Below are 19,513 nucleotides of genomic sequence, written 5' to 3' on the forward strand. Positions count from 1 at the left end.
AGTCACTTTGTCTACTACTGAAGCTGAGTACATGGCGATTACTGAGGCTTGTAAAAAAGCTATTTGGTTGAAGGGACTCTTTAGTGAACTCAATGAAGACCTTCAAATCAGTACAGTATTTTGTAACAATCAGAATGCCATCTTCTTTACAAAAGATCAAATGTTTCATGAGAGAACAAAACAATTGATGTTCAGTATCATTTTGTTCGTGATATTATTACTCGTGGTGATATTTTTGTGAGCAAAATTAGTACTCATGAAAATCCTGCAGATATGATGATTAAGTCACTTCCTATAATCAAGTTTGAGCATTACTTAGACTTGGTTGGTGTTCATTGTTGAAGTTAAACCTTAAGGGGTTTTATGGAAGAGGTGAAAAACCTGTTCATTGAGAATTCGTGTCAAGGTGGAGATTGTTAGAGTTGAGTGACTCAAATTCTAATAGATTACTTGCAAGTCAAGTTAAACAAAATATATCTTCTTAGAAGATTTAGCATTTATGAGTATAATATATTTTGCATTTATTAGCATAATATATTTGACTTTGATTCGAATTAGGTTTTTTTTCAACCTATAAATAGCTGTAGTCGAAACTCCTCTTGTAATCATTCGAATTTGACATAGTGATTTTTCTTCTCCTTTGCCCGAGGTTTTTTTCCCAAAAGGGTTTTCACATAAGAATCTGTGTGTTCTTTATTTTTATTTCTTTTTTCTTTGCAATGTATTGTCATTATCGACGTTTTATTTTTACAGTATCAAATATTAAAAAATATAAATACTTAAATAAAAAGGTTTTTTAATTATTTTGGTTAGTTGTGTTTACTGATTGTTTCCAAGTCAATGTTAAGTTATATTTGTAAATGGACATAATGAATTACAAAAGAATTTCTCCCACCAAAATCTGATAGTACAAAAAATTAAGTGCGTTAAAGAAAAAAGAAAAGACTGCTAAGGGAATTTGGGGCCCAACACATCAATTTCTAAAAACAAAAGGTAGAAGTAAAGCACCCCTTTGGCCCCCACGTGATGCTTATCAGCTTCATATCAGATTCTGTGTTCTAACTCCTACCATTATATGCGTCTCCACTTCTCTCCTCACCCTTGGATTTTGCTGCCCCATAACGCTATTACGGGAATCAACTTCCAATAATATTTACTAATAGGGGAATCATTTCCTTTTTTCTTCTTTTTCTGCTCCCTTATTTTTGGTTTATTTATATTTTGTTCCCTAATTTTAGTCATTTATGCTTTGTCGACCCTTGATTTTTTCTTATTTATTTGGTACTTGAATAAGGTTTCCTTCAAACATATCCTTACAATAACACCGTTAAAATTTATTGGTGTGGCATTGATTACCAATAGAAAAAGGACACATGGTAACATCATATCGACCATCATAATAAACAATTAAAGTTTTTTTTAAATAAAAAATTATAAAATTTATTTTATATTGAGAATAAACCTATACTAATGATTGTGTTTTGTCATATTCATTCTAGACTTTTTTAATAATTTTATATATTTAAAAATTGTGAAATATAAGATTTTATATTATTATTTTGAAATTAAAAATATATAAAATCTATTTTTTAAATATAAATTTAGAAAAATTATTTTATGTTTAGAATCAACACGGGCAAATTCTAACTTACTGTTTTAGTAATTTTATATATAAAAGTTGTCTAAATTCAAATAAATTTTAGCATCCATTTGTTCAGATTCATTCTAACTTACTTTTTTAGTAATTATATATATATATATATTGTAAAATATCAAGTTTTATAATATTATTTTTAAATTTTAAAAATATATAAAATTTAAAATTCTTTAAAAATATATAAAAATTATTTGATGTCCAGAATGAACATAGACAAACATTCGATGAATTTAAACCTAACTTTATTCATATTTATTCAATTTTTAATATTTTTTATAAAAAATAATTATATCAAAATATATAAAATCAAATATTAACATATCAATACTTTATAAAACCTCAAGTAACGTGATAATTATAAATAGTGCAAGTAAAAATTATAAATTTACAAAAACCCACGTTTGGAATAAACTTTGGTAAATAAAATGACATCCAACAGCATATGAATTTGGACCTCTCTTCCTCCATATTTATGAAATAATTTTTTGTTTATAAAAGTATACTTTTAAAAGAAATTAGATTTTATATATTTTTTAATTTCAAAATAATAATAGAGAAAATGATATTTTATAGAAATATAAAATTATTATAAAAAAACAAGTTCATAATGAATTTAGAAATTAGATGTCCAAATTCATTTGAATCCAAATAATCATTTGTCTAGGTTTATTATGGACTTGAAATAATTTTTATAACTTTTTATTGATATATTATAAAATTAGATTTTATATATATTTTTAATTTCAAAATAATAATATAAAAATTGATATTCTATTAAAAAATTTAAAAAAATAAAAAAAAATTAAGTACTAGATAAAATAGTTACCTAGCCTTAAATAAATGCGTACAACAATGGTTGAAATTCATTCTCAATATATTAAAATTTTAAAATTTGCATGTATGATAATATAATACGAGATTACCACATGTGCTGTGAATGCCACAATTATCAAAATTTAACAATGTTACAATGGAAATACCAAATTAAGTAAAAAAAAAAACAGAAATGGTGAAATTGAAGTGAATAATAAAGAGGAATCAATCATCCTATCGAGAAATAAGAATTGAAGGTTAAGATATGGAGAAAGAAAAGCAGGTTGGTGGATGTGCGGAGCAGAGGGAGAAGCATAGCTGGAGAGGTGGGGGTTGGATGATGTTGCTGTGGACTTTGTTTAAAAGCTTGATAAACAGTAGTAGTAGTGTACTTGGGGGATATTGATGAAGTTCCCTAATTTCCCCACTGGGGTTAATTTAATGACCCTTGCGTCCCACGCACCCTCACACCCAAGAAACAAGGCAGAAGAGAAGAAGCTGAACCAAGTTGACCAACATCACTTCCCAACAAATGCTACATCCCTCCCCACTCTCTCCCTCTGCGCGTGCCTTACTCCACTCTTTCATTTCTCCTCTAATATTTGTACGATTTCTATTATAATTTTTTTATTAAGTTAGTGTCTCTAGATTAAATTCCGATGTAATTATTTTTAAAAAAAATTAATATAATAATTAAATATAGTTGATTGAAATTGTAAAGTTAAATTGTTAAATATTATAATATTTTAAATTTAAATATACATTTTTTTTAAATTTACATGTAAAGATAAAATTGACCTCTAAATAATATCAAATGCTTTGTAAAAGTAAAGGGTTTTTTTATAATTTTTTTATTGAGTTGCATCTCGATTGATAGGTGATATCAACTCAATCAAAATCGTAAATATAGTATTAGATTATGGGACACCCACGATGTGGATGAAAAATAAAATTATATATGTAACAAATATATTTGTAAAAGGGTAAATTACCCAAAAATGCTGAAATTTTAGAAAAATTATCGAATTAGGACGATTTTTCTAAAATTTACTTAATTAGGCCAATTTTGGAGAGAGAGAAGAAAACACGTCCAACTGGACGCATTTTCCCTAACAACTACCTCACAACGAATATCCCCCAACGGTCAAATTCCAACGGCTCCCCCCCACAGCTATTTTATTTTTCCTATTTAAACCCCTAATTTCTTACCTTTTCAATTTACTCTCAACTCTCTCTCAATTCATTCTCAATCTTCTCTCAATTCTCTCTTAATTCTCACTCAATTCTCTCAGTTCACTCTCATTTTTTTTATTAAAATTGTATCAAGGTTTTTTTAATTCATTTTGTATTGTGAGTTTTTTCGTATTTATTAAATTTAGTAATGGCAAATTCTCTAATTCATTTGGATGGCAAGCACATTTTGATTGTTCAATTGCAAATGGTAAGAAATTTTTTATTATTTTTAATCTAATTTAATTTAATTATTTTGTTGTTATATTGAAATTTTAGATGTTGTATTTTTTTTTATAATTAGCTGGAAGATCGGATTTTGGAGACGTATGTTCGCAATCTATCCGCTCCTCCATCGTCTTTAATCAAACCATACTTAAGAGATGCAAGATTTTTGTATGTGGCCTATATGGGTAGAGGGTGTAAATTGGACCCTCAAACTTGTAATCGTATTAGTGAAAATATGGAGACCCGAGACACACATATTCAATCTTCCATGCGACGAGTATACTATCACACTAAAGGGCGTGCAGTTACGGCTCGGGTTACTGGTGGATAGGTTGGTAATGACTAGGTTAGTTGTCGCTATCAGTTAGAGAGATGTATTCGAGCAACTTTTAAGGAGGGTTCCGGACACAATTTATAGAGCCCGAATAAATATGAATTGGTTGAAAAGAAATTTTGCTGGTCTCAATGCAGAATCGAGTGAAGATGAAAGAGAACAACATGCTCGGGCATACATCCTTAGGATCATCGAGAGTCTCCTAATGCTCGATAAATCACAAAATCTTGTCCATTTAAGGTGACTGCTAAAACTCGTGAACTTTAGAGAATCAAGTCGACTCTACTAAAACTCGTGAACTTTAGAGAATCAAGTCGACTCAGTTGAACGTCAGTCGTGTTGGCGACATTATATTGGGAGATGTGTCTAGTGATGCAACCACATGAAATTAAAATTGGTGGTTGCATGCTCCTATTGCAATCAGGAGCGTGGCATTAACTGTCATTTTTACGCGAGTGGACTACCCTTATTCATTCGCACTCATAACAAGGTAAATTTCATTAGAAAATATATTTATCTTAATAAAATTATTTAAAATTTAAATTATTGTATTAATGTATTATTTCAATAGGTGGAATCATGGGCCGAGTTATGAGGGACTATCAGAGAAGCTTCAAGATATACAACTCCTGTTAGATCAACGATCGGAAGCGGATATATATATTTTTAAAATTTCAATTATATAATATTAACGTAGTTGATTTAAAAATTAATAGTAAATATATAATTAAAATTATTGTTGTACTATAGTTTGAATGGACATCATATTTCGATCAGAGAATTCAAGTATGCATCCCATCTGAATTCTTGGTGAATCCCAACATCTGGCACGTGAAGGTGTCATTGGTAGTGTACACTACAGTGGAGATGCACGAATCTGATAAAGTTATACAGTAGTTCGAGTTTAGGCAAGCAATTTTGTCGTTACCCTAAGACATCGAAGATCTACACAATATCAACTTATGGGGGAGAACCGATGAAAATTGGGTTACATTCCACGTGTAATATATCAATATTTGGAAGCATAGGTACGACTTTATACCTCATCGTGAAACCATTATCGCTTGAGAATTAGCTTGCAATCCGAAGTACATGTCATGGTTTAGACACCATGGCAAGCTATATTTACTAACTGAGGAGGTGAGGGGTAGGCAACGTCATACGAGGAGGCCACGATGAGCACCTAGTAATCCAAGGTCTGGAGCAACTGTCGAGAAGGGTCCGTCATCTACACCAACGCGAGAAGAGGCATCATCTACACGTCGGTGCCATCAATGTATTAGATGATGAAAATTCTAATCACGACATATACGTCGACTATGCTTGCGACATTGACGAGAAGTTTGTATTTTCTACCATTGGTGTATGGGACATAATATACTTATACGCTTAAGTCGATAGTGTTACAAACACCCCCGGGATCATTGTCCTATCAAGGTGAACCATCTTCGCAACCACCTGTTTGTAGAACGGAGGAGACATGATGGCAACCGGGTAGTACACCATAATCAACCACGAACGAAGGCGAAGAAGAGGAAGGGCCAAAACCACAACATCTACCCGAGGGTGGAGGTGACGATAAAGACAAAGAAGAGGAGTCAGATTTACAACTTCAACCAAAAAGAAATTAGACTCGCAACCGATGACCACCCCGTTGTGGCACACATTTTGCTTGATGGCAAATCATTTTTTTTTGTACTTGCCATGTAAATCTTAATTGTTTAGCTAAGTTACAGTCAATAAGATAGTACATATATTGGATATGAAATGTTTTTAAATAAATTACATTTTTTAATCAAAATTGGTTGTCATTGTTATTTCATATTATTAAGCTAAGTTTTATTTGGTCATTTTATACAAATATTACAAATTTGTACAATAATCCAATTTCCACAAGAAAAATGGAACAAAATTGTATATTATATTATTCTCTATAGTATAATAAACCGATATTTACAAATTATAAAAAATTAAAAATGAATGAAAAAAATAAACAAGTTATGGTTAAAATAAATAAATCAGTTAACGAGGTCTTGTCCTCATAGTATATTCCAATCGTGGATATAAAGACTTTGTATGTTCTAGGTTCTTACAATAACCAAATAACCTCAGTTGGTTTGTTCTTTCCCAAATATCCATGTCCTTGCGTATTCGAGTAGAGTTCGATTGACCTTTTGGTTTGTAACGCAATGAACTATTCAGGAACTACTTGAATGGAGCGCTCGATACCGGCAGCCACATACTTTCATCTGAGATCGATGGGAATTCATATTTCCACACATTATACATGTGTTGTAGTTTGTAACCTTTCGTCCACAAAGCTTATGTGATCAAAACGTACCAAAGAACATGCTACAATTGCATGAGTGCATGAAAAATGAAGGGAGTCAAATCTCCCAGAGCCGCAGGTCTGTTGTCTTAGGTGTACACGGTACGCTCCCCCAATAATACCTTGGTCGAGTCTGTTGAACTCTATAACCCGAAACGATAGGTTTTCGAGTGAGCGACACACTAAATGCATACAGTTCATTCATTTTGTAGCCTCTCTAATTTCTTTCATTATGTCATCACACCAAACGTAGCTACCCTTCATCTGTCTAACATATTTTTCTGCTCGCTCTGAAAATAATGTTTCCAAGTATAAATGTATTTCTTTCACAATCGAGGTTATCAAAAAATGATACGTCCCATTCAATATGGAATTAATACATTTCGTCAGGTTTGTCGTCATGTACTTGTGTCATGGACTCTCGTCAGACAATTGTGTCTATTGGTCGAAGGGAATGTTAGAGAGGTATCTCGCACCGGCACTGTTAGTGGCTCACAAGTTTTCTAACATTTCATGAAAATGGTGTTTGACGAGCTCGTACCCTATCAAGAAAAGTAAATAGTTTATCCATTAGTCCCAACATCTGAAAAGCGATTAAATATCAGACAATTGAAATATACATATCCATATTAATTGCTTGTGTGCGTTGAGTATCAGAATCGTGTTGTCCGTAGTAGTTCGCCACCACATGTCTTAAACAATACCTATGGTGTGTGCGGTCTAGAAGGCTTCCCTACCATTCAATTGCACAGGCCAACCGATCATTGTAGTACGTAGGCTCTATTTCCAAATCGATTATAGAACCTGGTATGTACTGATCCAATATCTGTGACTACTACCACAAATCATTGTACGACGCGTCTCACCCATTATGCATCTTCTCTAGGGCCTTCTACTTTGTGATCTACGCCTTGTGGTACGACATGTATTCGTACTGACTACGCATATTTTCAATTAAAACTGACATGGAAATCATGTGACTCGCTTTCACCATAGGTAATATTATGTTCGTGATCATCTCCGGATCCAAGTTCAGATGATCTTGTGTAATACCTACAACATTATAAGTACATTAAAATTAGGAATTCAATACCACAAATATAAAAAAATTTTAACGCATTACCCTATCTTTTTCTTCAAAGAAGCCATGATTTTCCATGCACATCTGTTGTTTCACATTGTACATTTCACCTCAAATTTCTCCGATCAGAATTTAACAACATAGAAGTTTACCTCGTTCTTTATGTTGTATCACTTCACTGCTACAACAAAAGCATCTTTAGAAGAAAACTCCTTCCCTATTTTTAAATCACTCGAATCCAACGAAGAACTCACATGACATTGTCTTATGTGTAAGAGTTTTAAAAACTCCAACCCACATTCTGCTGAGAGGTCCACATTATTCATGTGGGTTAGAGGTGAGTTTGCCTTGAATTGCGGATCTTTTTCAGCATCTTCGTCTAGACCTTCACCACCAGAACCTCCATGTTATGGTTCAGTTAGAATCGACTCTAGTTTAGAAAATAATGTAATTTTAGAACCATCCAACCCAGACTTTAGGATTGGATCATCATCGGATTCAATATCCTCTTCAATTTCAACCTCCAGTATGTCTAGGATCGGATATCCCCTCGCTGGTAGAAGTTGTACGGAGTTCATCATCCCTTCTTGTATAGTTGTCAGAACAACCGAAATCACCTGCGGATTGCCCATCGGTGGAACTTAATGCCATACCCCTATAAGTGTTCCTAACGCAAAACATCGGTTGACCGAAGTTGAAATCAAAACCACTAACTGAGTGTCTTGCCAGGTCTAGTATTTTGGGTTACCGCCAAACCCCAACTGCTGGATGTTTTGCCTATCACGGTTGAAATCTAGGGCTGAAACCGATGAGTGTCTTCCCATTGATGATTCTGAGATATTATAATAGGAACTTTCTAACAAAGTTGTGAACCCACCGCACAATTGTGCCATCAGATTCTTAGCTTGCTCTTCCATTCTAACCTCTCGAATGAAACATATGTCGACCTCCGACCTCATTCATCTATATTTTCAAACTCCACATATAATTAGAGTATTGGTGATCCATTAGCAATATGCGTCTAGACCAGTGCCTTCATCCTCTTTGTTCCTTTGATATCGAAATTCTTATATTTGATGGGGTCGACCGAAACACAGAATCGATATTTCAATGACGATACTCTCATCTGGGTGGATTCAATGATTTTTCGCCTAATTCTTACACGGAGCTTTAGCAATTGTATGTTCGAGTTGAAAGCCAATCGTGTTGTGTTTTTCGATGAAAAATGACCCCAATATCGGTGTCACGAACTTCATCGTCATAATAAAACAACAACATTAATTTGTCCACTCATTTCAACGAAATAACCTGTTTCACATATTGTAAACAAAAACATTATGCAAAAAAATAGAGTTGTAATTATATATGAACAACAAAAATCGAACCTTACTTGATTCAATTACATGTTTGCTTGAAATTATGCCTTACGAAATGTCTTGCGAACTTCCTCTTCGTGTGATTTAGCATGCTTGAAATTGACTTATGACACTGATGTTGAAAATGATTCATTTATACAGTAGGGGTAAGTGGCAAAATGATTCAGAAAATATTATCTCGAGATATTTAACGAGTGAGTGGGAACTTTGCAGCAGTTGAAATCGAGAGAGTGAAAACACTCCCTACAGGGTGCTTTTCAGTGACATGTTAAAAAAATACATTGAAAGCACGCCCAGCTGGAAGCGCTTTCAGTACCATGTCAACTGAAATAGTTGAAATCAATTCTATATTATTTTTAAATATTTAAAAAATAAAAATAAAAATTTATTATTAATATAATATTTGACTTGGTTCAAGAAAATTAAGTTATTCGTTAGAGATTCTTTTTCAAAAAATAACTCACGCTTATTCAAAGAAGAAGTCATATTTCAAAAAAAAAGAAAAAAAAGTTTTCTTTATGTTGATTAATTAATATTTTCAGTAAAACAAATATAAAAAAGGATAAAAACATTTTTTGTAAGTATTTTTTATGAATCAAACATTACCCAAGTTTACAACTGAAATCAATTATGTATTTGATATTTGGACCATTCTTTAATCTTACTTATAAATAATCATGAATATTTTGTTTTAAAAATAAAGAAATGAAGTTTGAGGTATGTAGCGCGATGGCAAACATGTTTCTTAATATAAATGGGAAGGAGAGGAGCGTGGGGTAGCGTAGGGGCTCATAAGTTGCCAACAGTAAAAGGCAAAGGAACAAGAACCAGAAAAAGTTTAATTAATTAATTAATTAATATAAAAGGAAAGAAGACAAAAGATGGGAAAGAAAAGGTAAAAAGAAATCCCCAAAGGACATAAATGTCATTTTCTTGCACATAAATTTTAAGGTTCACATCTTTCTCTCTCTCTCTCTCTCTCTAACTGAAAACGACTGCAAGCAACCTGTGGTCTACCTATGAAGATATATAAATTAATCCATTTCTTTTTGGTATATAAATGGTTAAAAAATTAATGTATGGGATTTCATACACCGACTCTGAATTCTGAAACCATCCTCTTTCTTTATATAGATATATAGTATGGCTCTCTTGTAGTTATCTTCATCCTCCCCCCCCCTTTCTTGCGCTCTTTTCTTTTTTCTTTTTTTTTCAAGTCATCTTCTGCTACCTCTTCTTATTCTCTTGTTTTTCAGCATATATAATTCAACTCCTCCTTCAGTAATGGTGGATCTTCAAACTGTCTGCTGCATGTGCGGCGACGTTGGTTTTCCTGACAAACTCTTCCGCTGCAACAAGTGCCACCACCGCTTTCAACACTCGTATGTATTATTCTCTCTTTCCATCATCATCATCACGGGGCTTGAAAGTTACCCCTAACTGAATTATCTTACCGAGTAGATAACTGGATGCCCACCACATCTCCCCCAAGCACCACCAACCAACATGGTTTCGTAAAACCCCAACTCAACATCCTAAGCTATCATCATCTAATTATAGATAAACCATATTTCATCTTTTTCAATACCCAATTTTTTTATATAAAAAAAAAGAAAAATCTTTTAAGTTTCTCTTATTGTATGGCTCGAAACGACTTGTTTACCCTTGCAGGTATTGCAGCAACTATTACAGCGAGTTGGCAGAGCCAATTGAACTGTGTGATTGGTGCCAAAGCGAAGAAAGAAACTCAAGGCATGGAAGCTCTTCAAAGAAATCATCAGGTGGAAACGGAAGTGGAATAATCGTAAACCGATCCGAGTATTTGGGTGACAAGATCAAGCAACACGATCGAGACGAGAGTAGTGGTGGTGATCACAAAGGGAAGAGCAGCGGCACTCCTTCTCCCAGGCCTACCACACGCAGGTACAAGCTTCTCAAGGATGTCATGTGTTGAGAAAAAAGAACCTCTCTTCCACCCCCAAAAGAAAGAGTAAAGAAAACCAACTTTTTTGGTGTGTTGATAGTAGCAAAATGTTTATAAGGTGTGTTTTCTTTTGAGGGTTATGGATGCATTTTGTTGACAGTATGGTTTTCAGTTTCACTCTTTCCCTGTAAATTGTTAATAAAATAATGTACAACTTTTTTTATCAAATTGGATCGGTGGCACAAGTTTTAAAGCTTTTTTCTGTTCCTTCCCCCGTTTGTCCTAGTGTTAGATTTGGAAAATTAGAAACAGGTTTCCTGCATGAAAAATGTTGGATATCACCTAATTAAAAATGTCCCAATAAGTCACTCTAATATAACAAATTACATGAGCCTTGTTTGGATAAGCATGGGGGAGTTTAGGGTGACTATTATTTATGTAGACGCTAGGGTTTGTTTGGTGACCACGAAAGGGTGAGTGGGGGAGTAGCACGTCCATTTCCTTTCACTTTGTTGAATCTCTTAAGGAGAATTCAATGCACTTAATTTGTTTTGTCTTTTAGATCAAAGAAAATTCATGGCACCTAAAGCTGCAAACTTTTATGGATTCATTCAAGGCCTTTAATTGCGAGGCCCTCCTATGATTAGTTTTTAGAAGAAAAAGACAAGATGAGAATTGCCTGCAAAATGGGTCATTTTATATATTATAAAAATGTCAAACACGACCTTCCGTGAAGAAAATAAAAAAGCATGGTAAATGTTTTAACATTGAGGTTGAAGTAGAGTCTAGGAGAGGACAGATTGGCTGAGCCATTCATTTAAGTCATTCGCTGTACATATATATTTTACATGCTTCTACTGTTGTTGACATGTAGCTCTATAAAATATCTCCAAAGTACACACAAACTCATAAAGTCTCTCCTCCACTGTGTCTGTCTGCCCATTTATGACAAACCAACAAACCCTCTTTTTTTTTCCCTTTTTCATTGGGGCTGTGAAGTGACAATGAAGCTGAATCCATAGACGACGGCCTCCCCTCCTTCTTCTTCTTCTTCTTCTTCTTCTTCTTCTTCTTCTTCTTCTCCTAGTTATTCAACTTTTTGGTCTGACCACTTTCATGTGAAGTTGATTTGAAGAAGTGAGCATAAATAAAAACAATGATGTCCCAATTTCCTATCTGTCCAGACTCCCTTTTTCTTTCCAAAATCCAAACAATCATCAACTTCATCACATGGTAGTTGCCTCTCCAACACCTTCCATTATCCAACTTACAAGCAACTCATCTTTGCTGATTAACATGCAACCAATAGAATATGTAGTTATCTTTCTGGGCATCTTAAAAACAAAATATTTTCCTTCTTTTTAAGTGCAAGATTGATCTTACAAATATTGCATGTGAGAACTCATATTAATTAAATCCATACAAGACGTAAAATAAATATATCTAGGTGGAGTTAGATGATCTATTTTTGCCATGTGGACCTAAAATTTTCTTTATAAACTCATTGCGCATTATATATGCTTTACAACTCCAGATTTAATAATAGCAATGGTATTTGAATTTAATGGCACATTTTTTCACAAAATAAAATTTATATAAATATCACAAAATTCGATATTAAAATAATTTTATACCACATCTAATTTATAATTTGAACTTATGAGAAATGTGAGATTGCAACTTAAAATTTATAATTAATAAAAAATAATTATAAACGAAGTTTTACCACTAATTTTTAAATTATAACAAGACAATATACATAAAAATGTAGAAGTAGTTTTCTAAAAGGGGATTACAGTCCAAGTGAAGAGTTTTTTTATGCAAAATCTAAATACATCTTTAAAAAAATGTTAATTATTTTATTTAAAGAAAATATGTTGTTAATTAAGTTGTTTTTATTTTCGTTTAAATCTGTGTCAAATGGATGTCTGAAAAAAACTTTAACCACTACTTCATATAAATATAAAACTCAAAGTAGTGTCTATTAGCATAAAAAATATTTTAAAAAACGCTATCCACATTTTATTATAAAAAAATAAAAAAATAAATATAATTTTAAAATAATAAAACATCATTAAAAATTTTAAAATAGATGGTGAAAAGAAAATGAAAAAGTTTGTGGGGGTGGACTTTTTGTAAGAAAATTTATAATCACAAACAATAGACGTGGATAAAAGGAAAAATGGACACCTGGATGGCATTAACATGGCAATTGTCCACCCTGTATCGAACTTTTTAAACACAGATTGGTCAATTTGATACTAAAACATAACATGACATGTTGATGTTGGTCAATTCTCTGTTGGCTTTAATAAACTAATAATATAGTTGTACAGCTTAGAGAACACATGAGGTTTTAGGATTATTATACAACTCTTGCTTTTGGAATATAAGCTGTTTTGTTAACTTATATGTTTTATATTTGAAGTTGTTAAGAGGAAGGTGATTGGGAATGGCTCAATCACAAAAAAAGTTGAAATGGGGTAATCCCGATAAGGGCATCACTACCCCTACTTTAAATCAATCTATGATCTGTTAGACAACGTGGATTTAGAATTGAGTTTTGGTTCTACGCTTATATTTCTTTAATATAGATATTGTTGTCTCAACTGCTGCCTGTGAATCACTAATATTTAATTTCATAGTTTCAAATTGGAGCAGTGAATGCCTTTGTCCAATCAATAAATGCTTTACTTTTCCCTCCATTCAAAGGAGCCGCCGTCCTCCAAGAAGCACGGCCGCCCATGTTGATCACTTCCCTAACTACGGCAGACTTGACTTTCACTATGTCATACCATAAACATGAGGAATGGCTTGCAAGACAGAAAGAAATGTAAAATTTCTATACCCGGACGGTCAGCTAACCCTAACAAATGCATGCTACGTACGGACCCATTGAAGATTCCCAGGAAGTAGTGCAAGTATTTGATGATCTCCGACATGGCTACCTCTCCAGGAATGGAGGAATCTAGTTTTTGACAGTTGCTCAATAGAAGTTGGAGTAGTGGAGTTGGCACCACCAGGTACGGCTTCAAATTGAAGATGAGGCCAAGTGGACGGCTGAACATGATTGGAGGAGGGTGGAACCCTGTAAAATGAGCATTATTTTAAAGAGAGAATCAAATTTGTAATTATGAGATCGGTCATTATGTGGTTATAGACAAAAAAGGAATATATACTAGTTAAAATTTAAATTTAAACATATATTTTCATCCAAGTCGTTTTTATTTTCACCCAAAAAAGTTAGCACCCCAATCATCACCAAAGTAGTCACATGATAAGGGGACAAGTGTTATGGTTTAGGATGGAAAGTACAGACTGGAGTAAGTGGTGGATGGTGTACCCAAACAAGGGAGGCATGTTGTCAGGGCCAAACAAACTCTCCTTGGTAGTTTATGAAGCAGAGGAAAGTCTTGCCATTTTTCTCCAACTTATCAGTCACAATTGCCCTATTACTTGTTCATACGTATGCAGGGCTAATAAAGGTTTTATATTTCACAAACATATATAAAAGAAATGTAACAGCTGTGAAGACATGCATATTCATATGATTTGTACCCATATGAATATAGACGATGAGTTTCGAAATTTTATACATTAGAGGCCAAAACAAATATTAAAGAGTTTAAAAACAATTTCACCAAATCAGAGGGGATTAAGCCTTGGCCCTTGGTGCCACCTTGGATGATGACGTGTCAAATTTATAAAATTCCTATAGCTTTTATTGTTTAAGGTGATTACTCGCAATTTCTCACTAATTTGTATTAACAAAATGTTGAGATGAAAATCTTTTAAAGAAAAATTATAAAAGGCAAAGAAAAAGAGGAAATCATTGAAAGAATAGTGGATCCCTTTAGTAACATGATTTATATTTTATGCATGTTTTAGTATATGAATTAATAATAAATTAATTTAATTAGTAACATTTAGTTACTCTCATGACTTATTTTTAATAAATTGAAGGAAAATTTTTTGTTTAGCTAGAAGAAGTCTTATTTTTTTCAAAAATTATTACTCATCTTTCTAATTTCAAGTTTAAATTTGAACTAACTATTTTTTATTTTATATCTAACTATTATAATACATAAGTAATAAATAAGCTTTTTTTTTCATGCTATTACGAGGCATAATTGTTTTTAAGAAAAAAAGAACTTAGATATGAAGGTGTTTTGAGGTATTAAAGAGACATATAGACTTGATCATGGGTCAAGCCATCTGCCCAAGCACGAAGGCTCGTTTGAAAAGTGAGACGGTTTGGACTGGACTTGTTCATGGGTTAGGCTACCTGCCTAGGCCCAAAGGCCTATCTGAAATTTGGGAGGGTTTGGCAAAAAAAAGCCCAAAAACTGTGTTTGGGCAAAAAATTAGGCCTGTTTAAAATATGGGTTGGGCTCAGGCTTGAACATTCAAGGCCCAAGTCTGGCCCAAATCGATCCGGTCCATTTTTAAGTTTATAATACTTTATATTATGTTTATTTTATATATTATGTAATTTAGAACACATTAAAAAAATAAACTTATACTAAATATACAATAATATGTACTCTAATGTAAACATTAAAATAATGTTAAAATGACCATATAAAAATTTTCAATAAATAAAAAATATAAAAAATTATTAAATATTAAACTAAAATAAATAAATATTTTTTAAAAAATAATATGGTGGGCCTAAAATGGGCTTGGGTTAGTCTTTTGCAAATATGGACGGGTTTAGGAAAAATTTTAAGCCCATATTTTGGGTCAGGCTTGGGCAAACTCGGCCCATGAGCACCTCTAGTTTGGATAAAAATATAGGCTCGGAAAATAGATTTTGACAAAAAATAAGGCCCATTTTTAAACGGGTCAGGCCTCGAGTAGGGTTTTTTGGCTCAGGCTTGAGCCCGACCTGACCTAAATCAACCTAAACTTCTTTTTTTTTTTGTTGTTTTGCTGTCATTTTGCTATTGTAATGTTACTATTTTTGTTGTAATTGTTTGGATATTATATACCTATTGTTTTATTGTTAATATTGCTACTATTTTAGAGGCATTTGCTTGTTAAGTTGCAACTATCTTAATGTTATTTAAGTATAAAGACTTTTAAATATATTTTTAATTTGTTCAGAAACGTTTATTTTAATGTTTTTAATGTATTTGATATATTATATTTTTTCAATTTAACTTTTTATATACAAAATTTTAAAAAATTTAATACGGACGGGCTAGGTCGAGCTTGAGTTTAGCATTTTTATTTGAGTCAAGCTTGGATAGAATTTTAAGCCCATTCTTCAGGCCAAGCCTAAACCTAAAAATGGACCTAAAATTTTAGGTTATTCTGACCTGACCCATGATTAGATTTATATATAAATTTCAGAGTTATGATTTTAGGGAACTTTCAAGTTGATGTTATGGTTGAAGTGTTGGAGAAATCGGAGAAGAATGTACATTAGATACCAAAAATAAAAGAAAAAATATGTATATATTCAACATGCAAAAGAGTAGAAATTTTATGATGGGCAGAGCAATAGATGCTACCAATATGATAGGGCAATGGCCCATTAAGGCCCAAGGCAAGTTTAAATCAAAACCAACATGTCCCTAAACCCCACAAGTAGAGAGTAGAGAAATTCAATGGGGTGTTGGTAATCTCGATGCCATTGGTAGTAGGTGTAGTGTCGTAGCCCTGAATCTACAACTGCTTTGCTCAATCATGAAACCATTTTCAACATGTAATCAGGAGACAGGTCTTCCGGGACACAGAATCTGAACACATCCTCACTCGCCTTTGTTGGCCCCATTCCTCCCATCATTTCTTTAATAACTACAGCCTTTCATCACCCATTTATAAACAATTCCATTTTACATTTATAATTATTTATCAAATTAAATAAATATAAATAATAGTTTATCTATTAGATAAATCGAATGTTTATTTATATTTATAAAGAATAAATATGTCTATGATTAATCAAAGCTAGTTTAATAATTCATTTATTGTTTAATTATTATATAATTAATAGTATTATCATAAATTATTTTACTTATTAATATTAATATTTGTTTATTTATATTTGAAAATAAGATATTAACTTTATTTATGAACATATTCAATTGTTTTATTAACTTAAATCATAGAATATAAACTTATATTTTTATATAAATCAACATAAATTCAAATTTAAAATTCTTAAAAATAAGAATTAAACAAGAATAAGTTTAAATTTTTTTTAAAAAAGAACATAAATTGGCTTGTTGAAATTTAGTTCATTTTAAGTCTAATGTAAACACGACTTTTTTTTTTGAAATGTGAAGATATCACTTTCAACCTGTTTTAGGTAAAAGTAAGTATAATGGAGGTCGTTGTATTAGGAGTTAGATTGTATTTTATTCATTCTACTCAAAAAAAGAGAAAATTAGTCACTATACGTTAGATTAAAGAATAAACTTGTCATTTCTATTAAAAATTTTATTTATTTATATTGTTGAAAAATAACATGACTAATAAAATAATCAAAGAATGAGGCATAGGACAAAATTGCAAACACCCAAAACACAGAAACAAGTAGAAATAATATGGAAAAAGAAATGGTCCCCTCCCCATATAGAATTATATTTGCTTCAATAAAAGTAACAACATACAGCCTCTCATCTCCCCTGCTCTGTTCAGGTATAGGGGAAATGGATCCTCAATCAACCATTCAAGGTTGATAATGTACACGTGTCAAAACACATTTTTGAGCATGAAGCATTATCAAAATTTATTAACAGTACTTGTATAAATAATTGTGTATTTCAAATTTAATTCTCTTTTTTATTTTTTTATTTTAAAAATGAGTTAATTATTAATATCATTAAATTTTTTTTTGTTAAATTCAGGTTGGTTATAATAATTTGTTTTTTTTGTTATATAGCTATTAAATGAGTTTTTTTTAATTTCAAAATATTACAGTGACAAATTTAATAGAAAAAATTAATGATATTAATAATTGAATTCGAATTTTTAAATTTAAAATGTAGAAGGACTAATTTATCAAAAATTGAAATAAATAACTAAATTCTAAATATATAAAGAGTGCAAAGACTTAAAACATAATTTGACCTATTCAATAATACTGAAATTACATAAAAGATTGTAAAACATTATTATCAAAGATTATAAGATAATTAATTTAAAACTTTAACAAAACTATATTTATAATGCTTAAAAATAAGATAATTATTTCACATACTAATAATAAAATTTTTAATTTCATTATTATAATTAAGAAATCGTACATATCTTTAAATAAAAATAAATAAATAAGATAAGTAGTAAAATTTTAAGCCATTTCACTGTTAAAAGGTCATAATTATATACACGTAGCATTATAGATAAATTATTTTATGGACCTTTCTCACCATATCATCCATAATTCCTTTCGAATTATTTAATGATATTTCAACAATTTTCTCATGTCATTGATACATAATTTTAATAATCTTTTTTATCTTGAACTCTGAACCTTGAATCCCGAACTCAGAATTCAAAACCTCAAATCTTGAACCAAAAACCCTAAACCCTAAATTTTAAACTCTAAATCTCAAACCATGAACCCCAAACCCACATGTTGAACCTTGAACCCATGGTTTGGGTTCAAGGTTCAGTGTTCGAAGTTTGGGATTTAAAATTTAGAGTTTGAGTTTCGAGTTTGGAGTTTAGGGTTCAGAGTTTAAGATAAAAAAATTACCAAAATTATGTATTAATGACATGAAAAGAATTACTGAAATGTTATTAAATAATTAGAAAGGGACCATAAATGATATGGTGGGAAGAAAAATAAAAATAAAAAAATGACTAAATACTAAAGTTATTTTGAAAAGTCACTGCCTCTATATAAAGAGTTGCCAAAATCAGAGTTCATCATTTTATAATATTAAAAAAACATATATTTTTTTAATAATGATTGTTTTAAGAGTAGACTATAATTCTATTTGGACAATTTACTTAAAAAAGCCATTTTTTTAAAAAAATTTACCGAAATGGGCCGATTTTTTGATTATTTACCGGAATGGTCCATTTTCCGGGAAATCGCGTCCACGTCAGCGCGATGTCAGGGTACGTGTCAGGACATCGTGTCCACGTCAGCAGGTCGCGCTGACGTGGACGCGATGTCCTGACACATAGCGCGTTCTCGGGGACGCAATTTTGACGTTGATTTCACGTTTGGTTTTTCTGGCTTTTAGGGTTTAGGGTGCAGGCTTTTTAGGGTTTAGGGGTCCCGAAATAAATTATTTCGAGTTGACGTTTCTGGTCAAATAGTATAAAATCGCGCCATCGAGGATGCTAATTGAGAAGAAATTGTGAAATTGTGAAATTGTGCCCTCGTGGACGCGATTTCGCTACAGTTGGTCATGTAAGAAATAATTTTTTTGACGTTTCTGAGTAAATAGTATAAAATCGCGCCCTCGTGGATGCTAATTGAGAAGAAATTGTGAAATCGTGCCCTCGTGGACGCGATTTCGCTACAATTGGTCATGTAAGAAATAAAATTTTTTTGACGTTTCTGAGCAAATAGTATAA

At 31.9% G+C, this 19,513-nt stretch overlaps 1 protein-coding gene across 1 annotated transcript; it reads left to right on the forward strand.

Moving 5' to 3' along the window:
* Window positions 1–10,045: 10,045 nt before the first annotated feature.
* LOC107954558 (uncharacterized) lies at window positions 10,046–11,229 on the forward strand. Its single transcript, XM_041096904.1, has 3 exons — window positions 10,046–10,189; window positions 10,305–10,430; window positions 10,720–11,229. The coding sequence occupies exons 1-3, from the start codon at window positions 10,128–10,130 to the stop codon at window positions 11,000–11,002; spliced, it is 471 nt and encodes a 156-aa protein (XP_040952838.1). The 5' UTR covers window positions 10,046–10,127; the 3' UTR covers window positions 11,003–11,229.
* Window positions 11,230–19,513: the final 8,284 nt, after the last annotated feature.

This window comes from Gossypium hirsutum, chromosome D07 (genome assembly GCF_007990345.1).
Source record: "Gossypium hirsutum isolate 1008001.06 chromosome D07, Gossypium_hirsutum_v2.1, whole genome shotgun sequence".
In the NCBI taxonomy this organism is placed as follows: domain Eukaryota; kingdom Viridiplantae; phylum Streptophyta; class Magnoliopsida; order Malvales; family Malvaceae; genus Gossypium; species Gossypium hirsutum.

Bases quoted from the DNA above. Each gene is read 5' to 3' on its own strand.
- LOC107954558 (XM_041096904.1), top strand. From the start codon at position 10,128: ATGGGATTTCATACACCGACTCTGAATTCTGAAACCATCCTCTTTCTT. The intron at 10,190-10,304 runs GTATGGCTCTCT...CTTGTTTTTCAG, and splicing joins TTTCTTTATATAGATATATA to CATATATAATTCAACTCCTC. The intron at 10,431-10,719 runs GTATGTATTATT...TTACCCTTGCAG, and splicing joins CACCACCGCTTTCAACACTC to GTATTGCAGCAACTATTACA.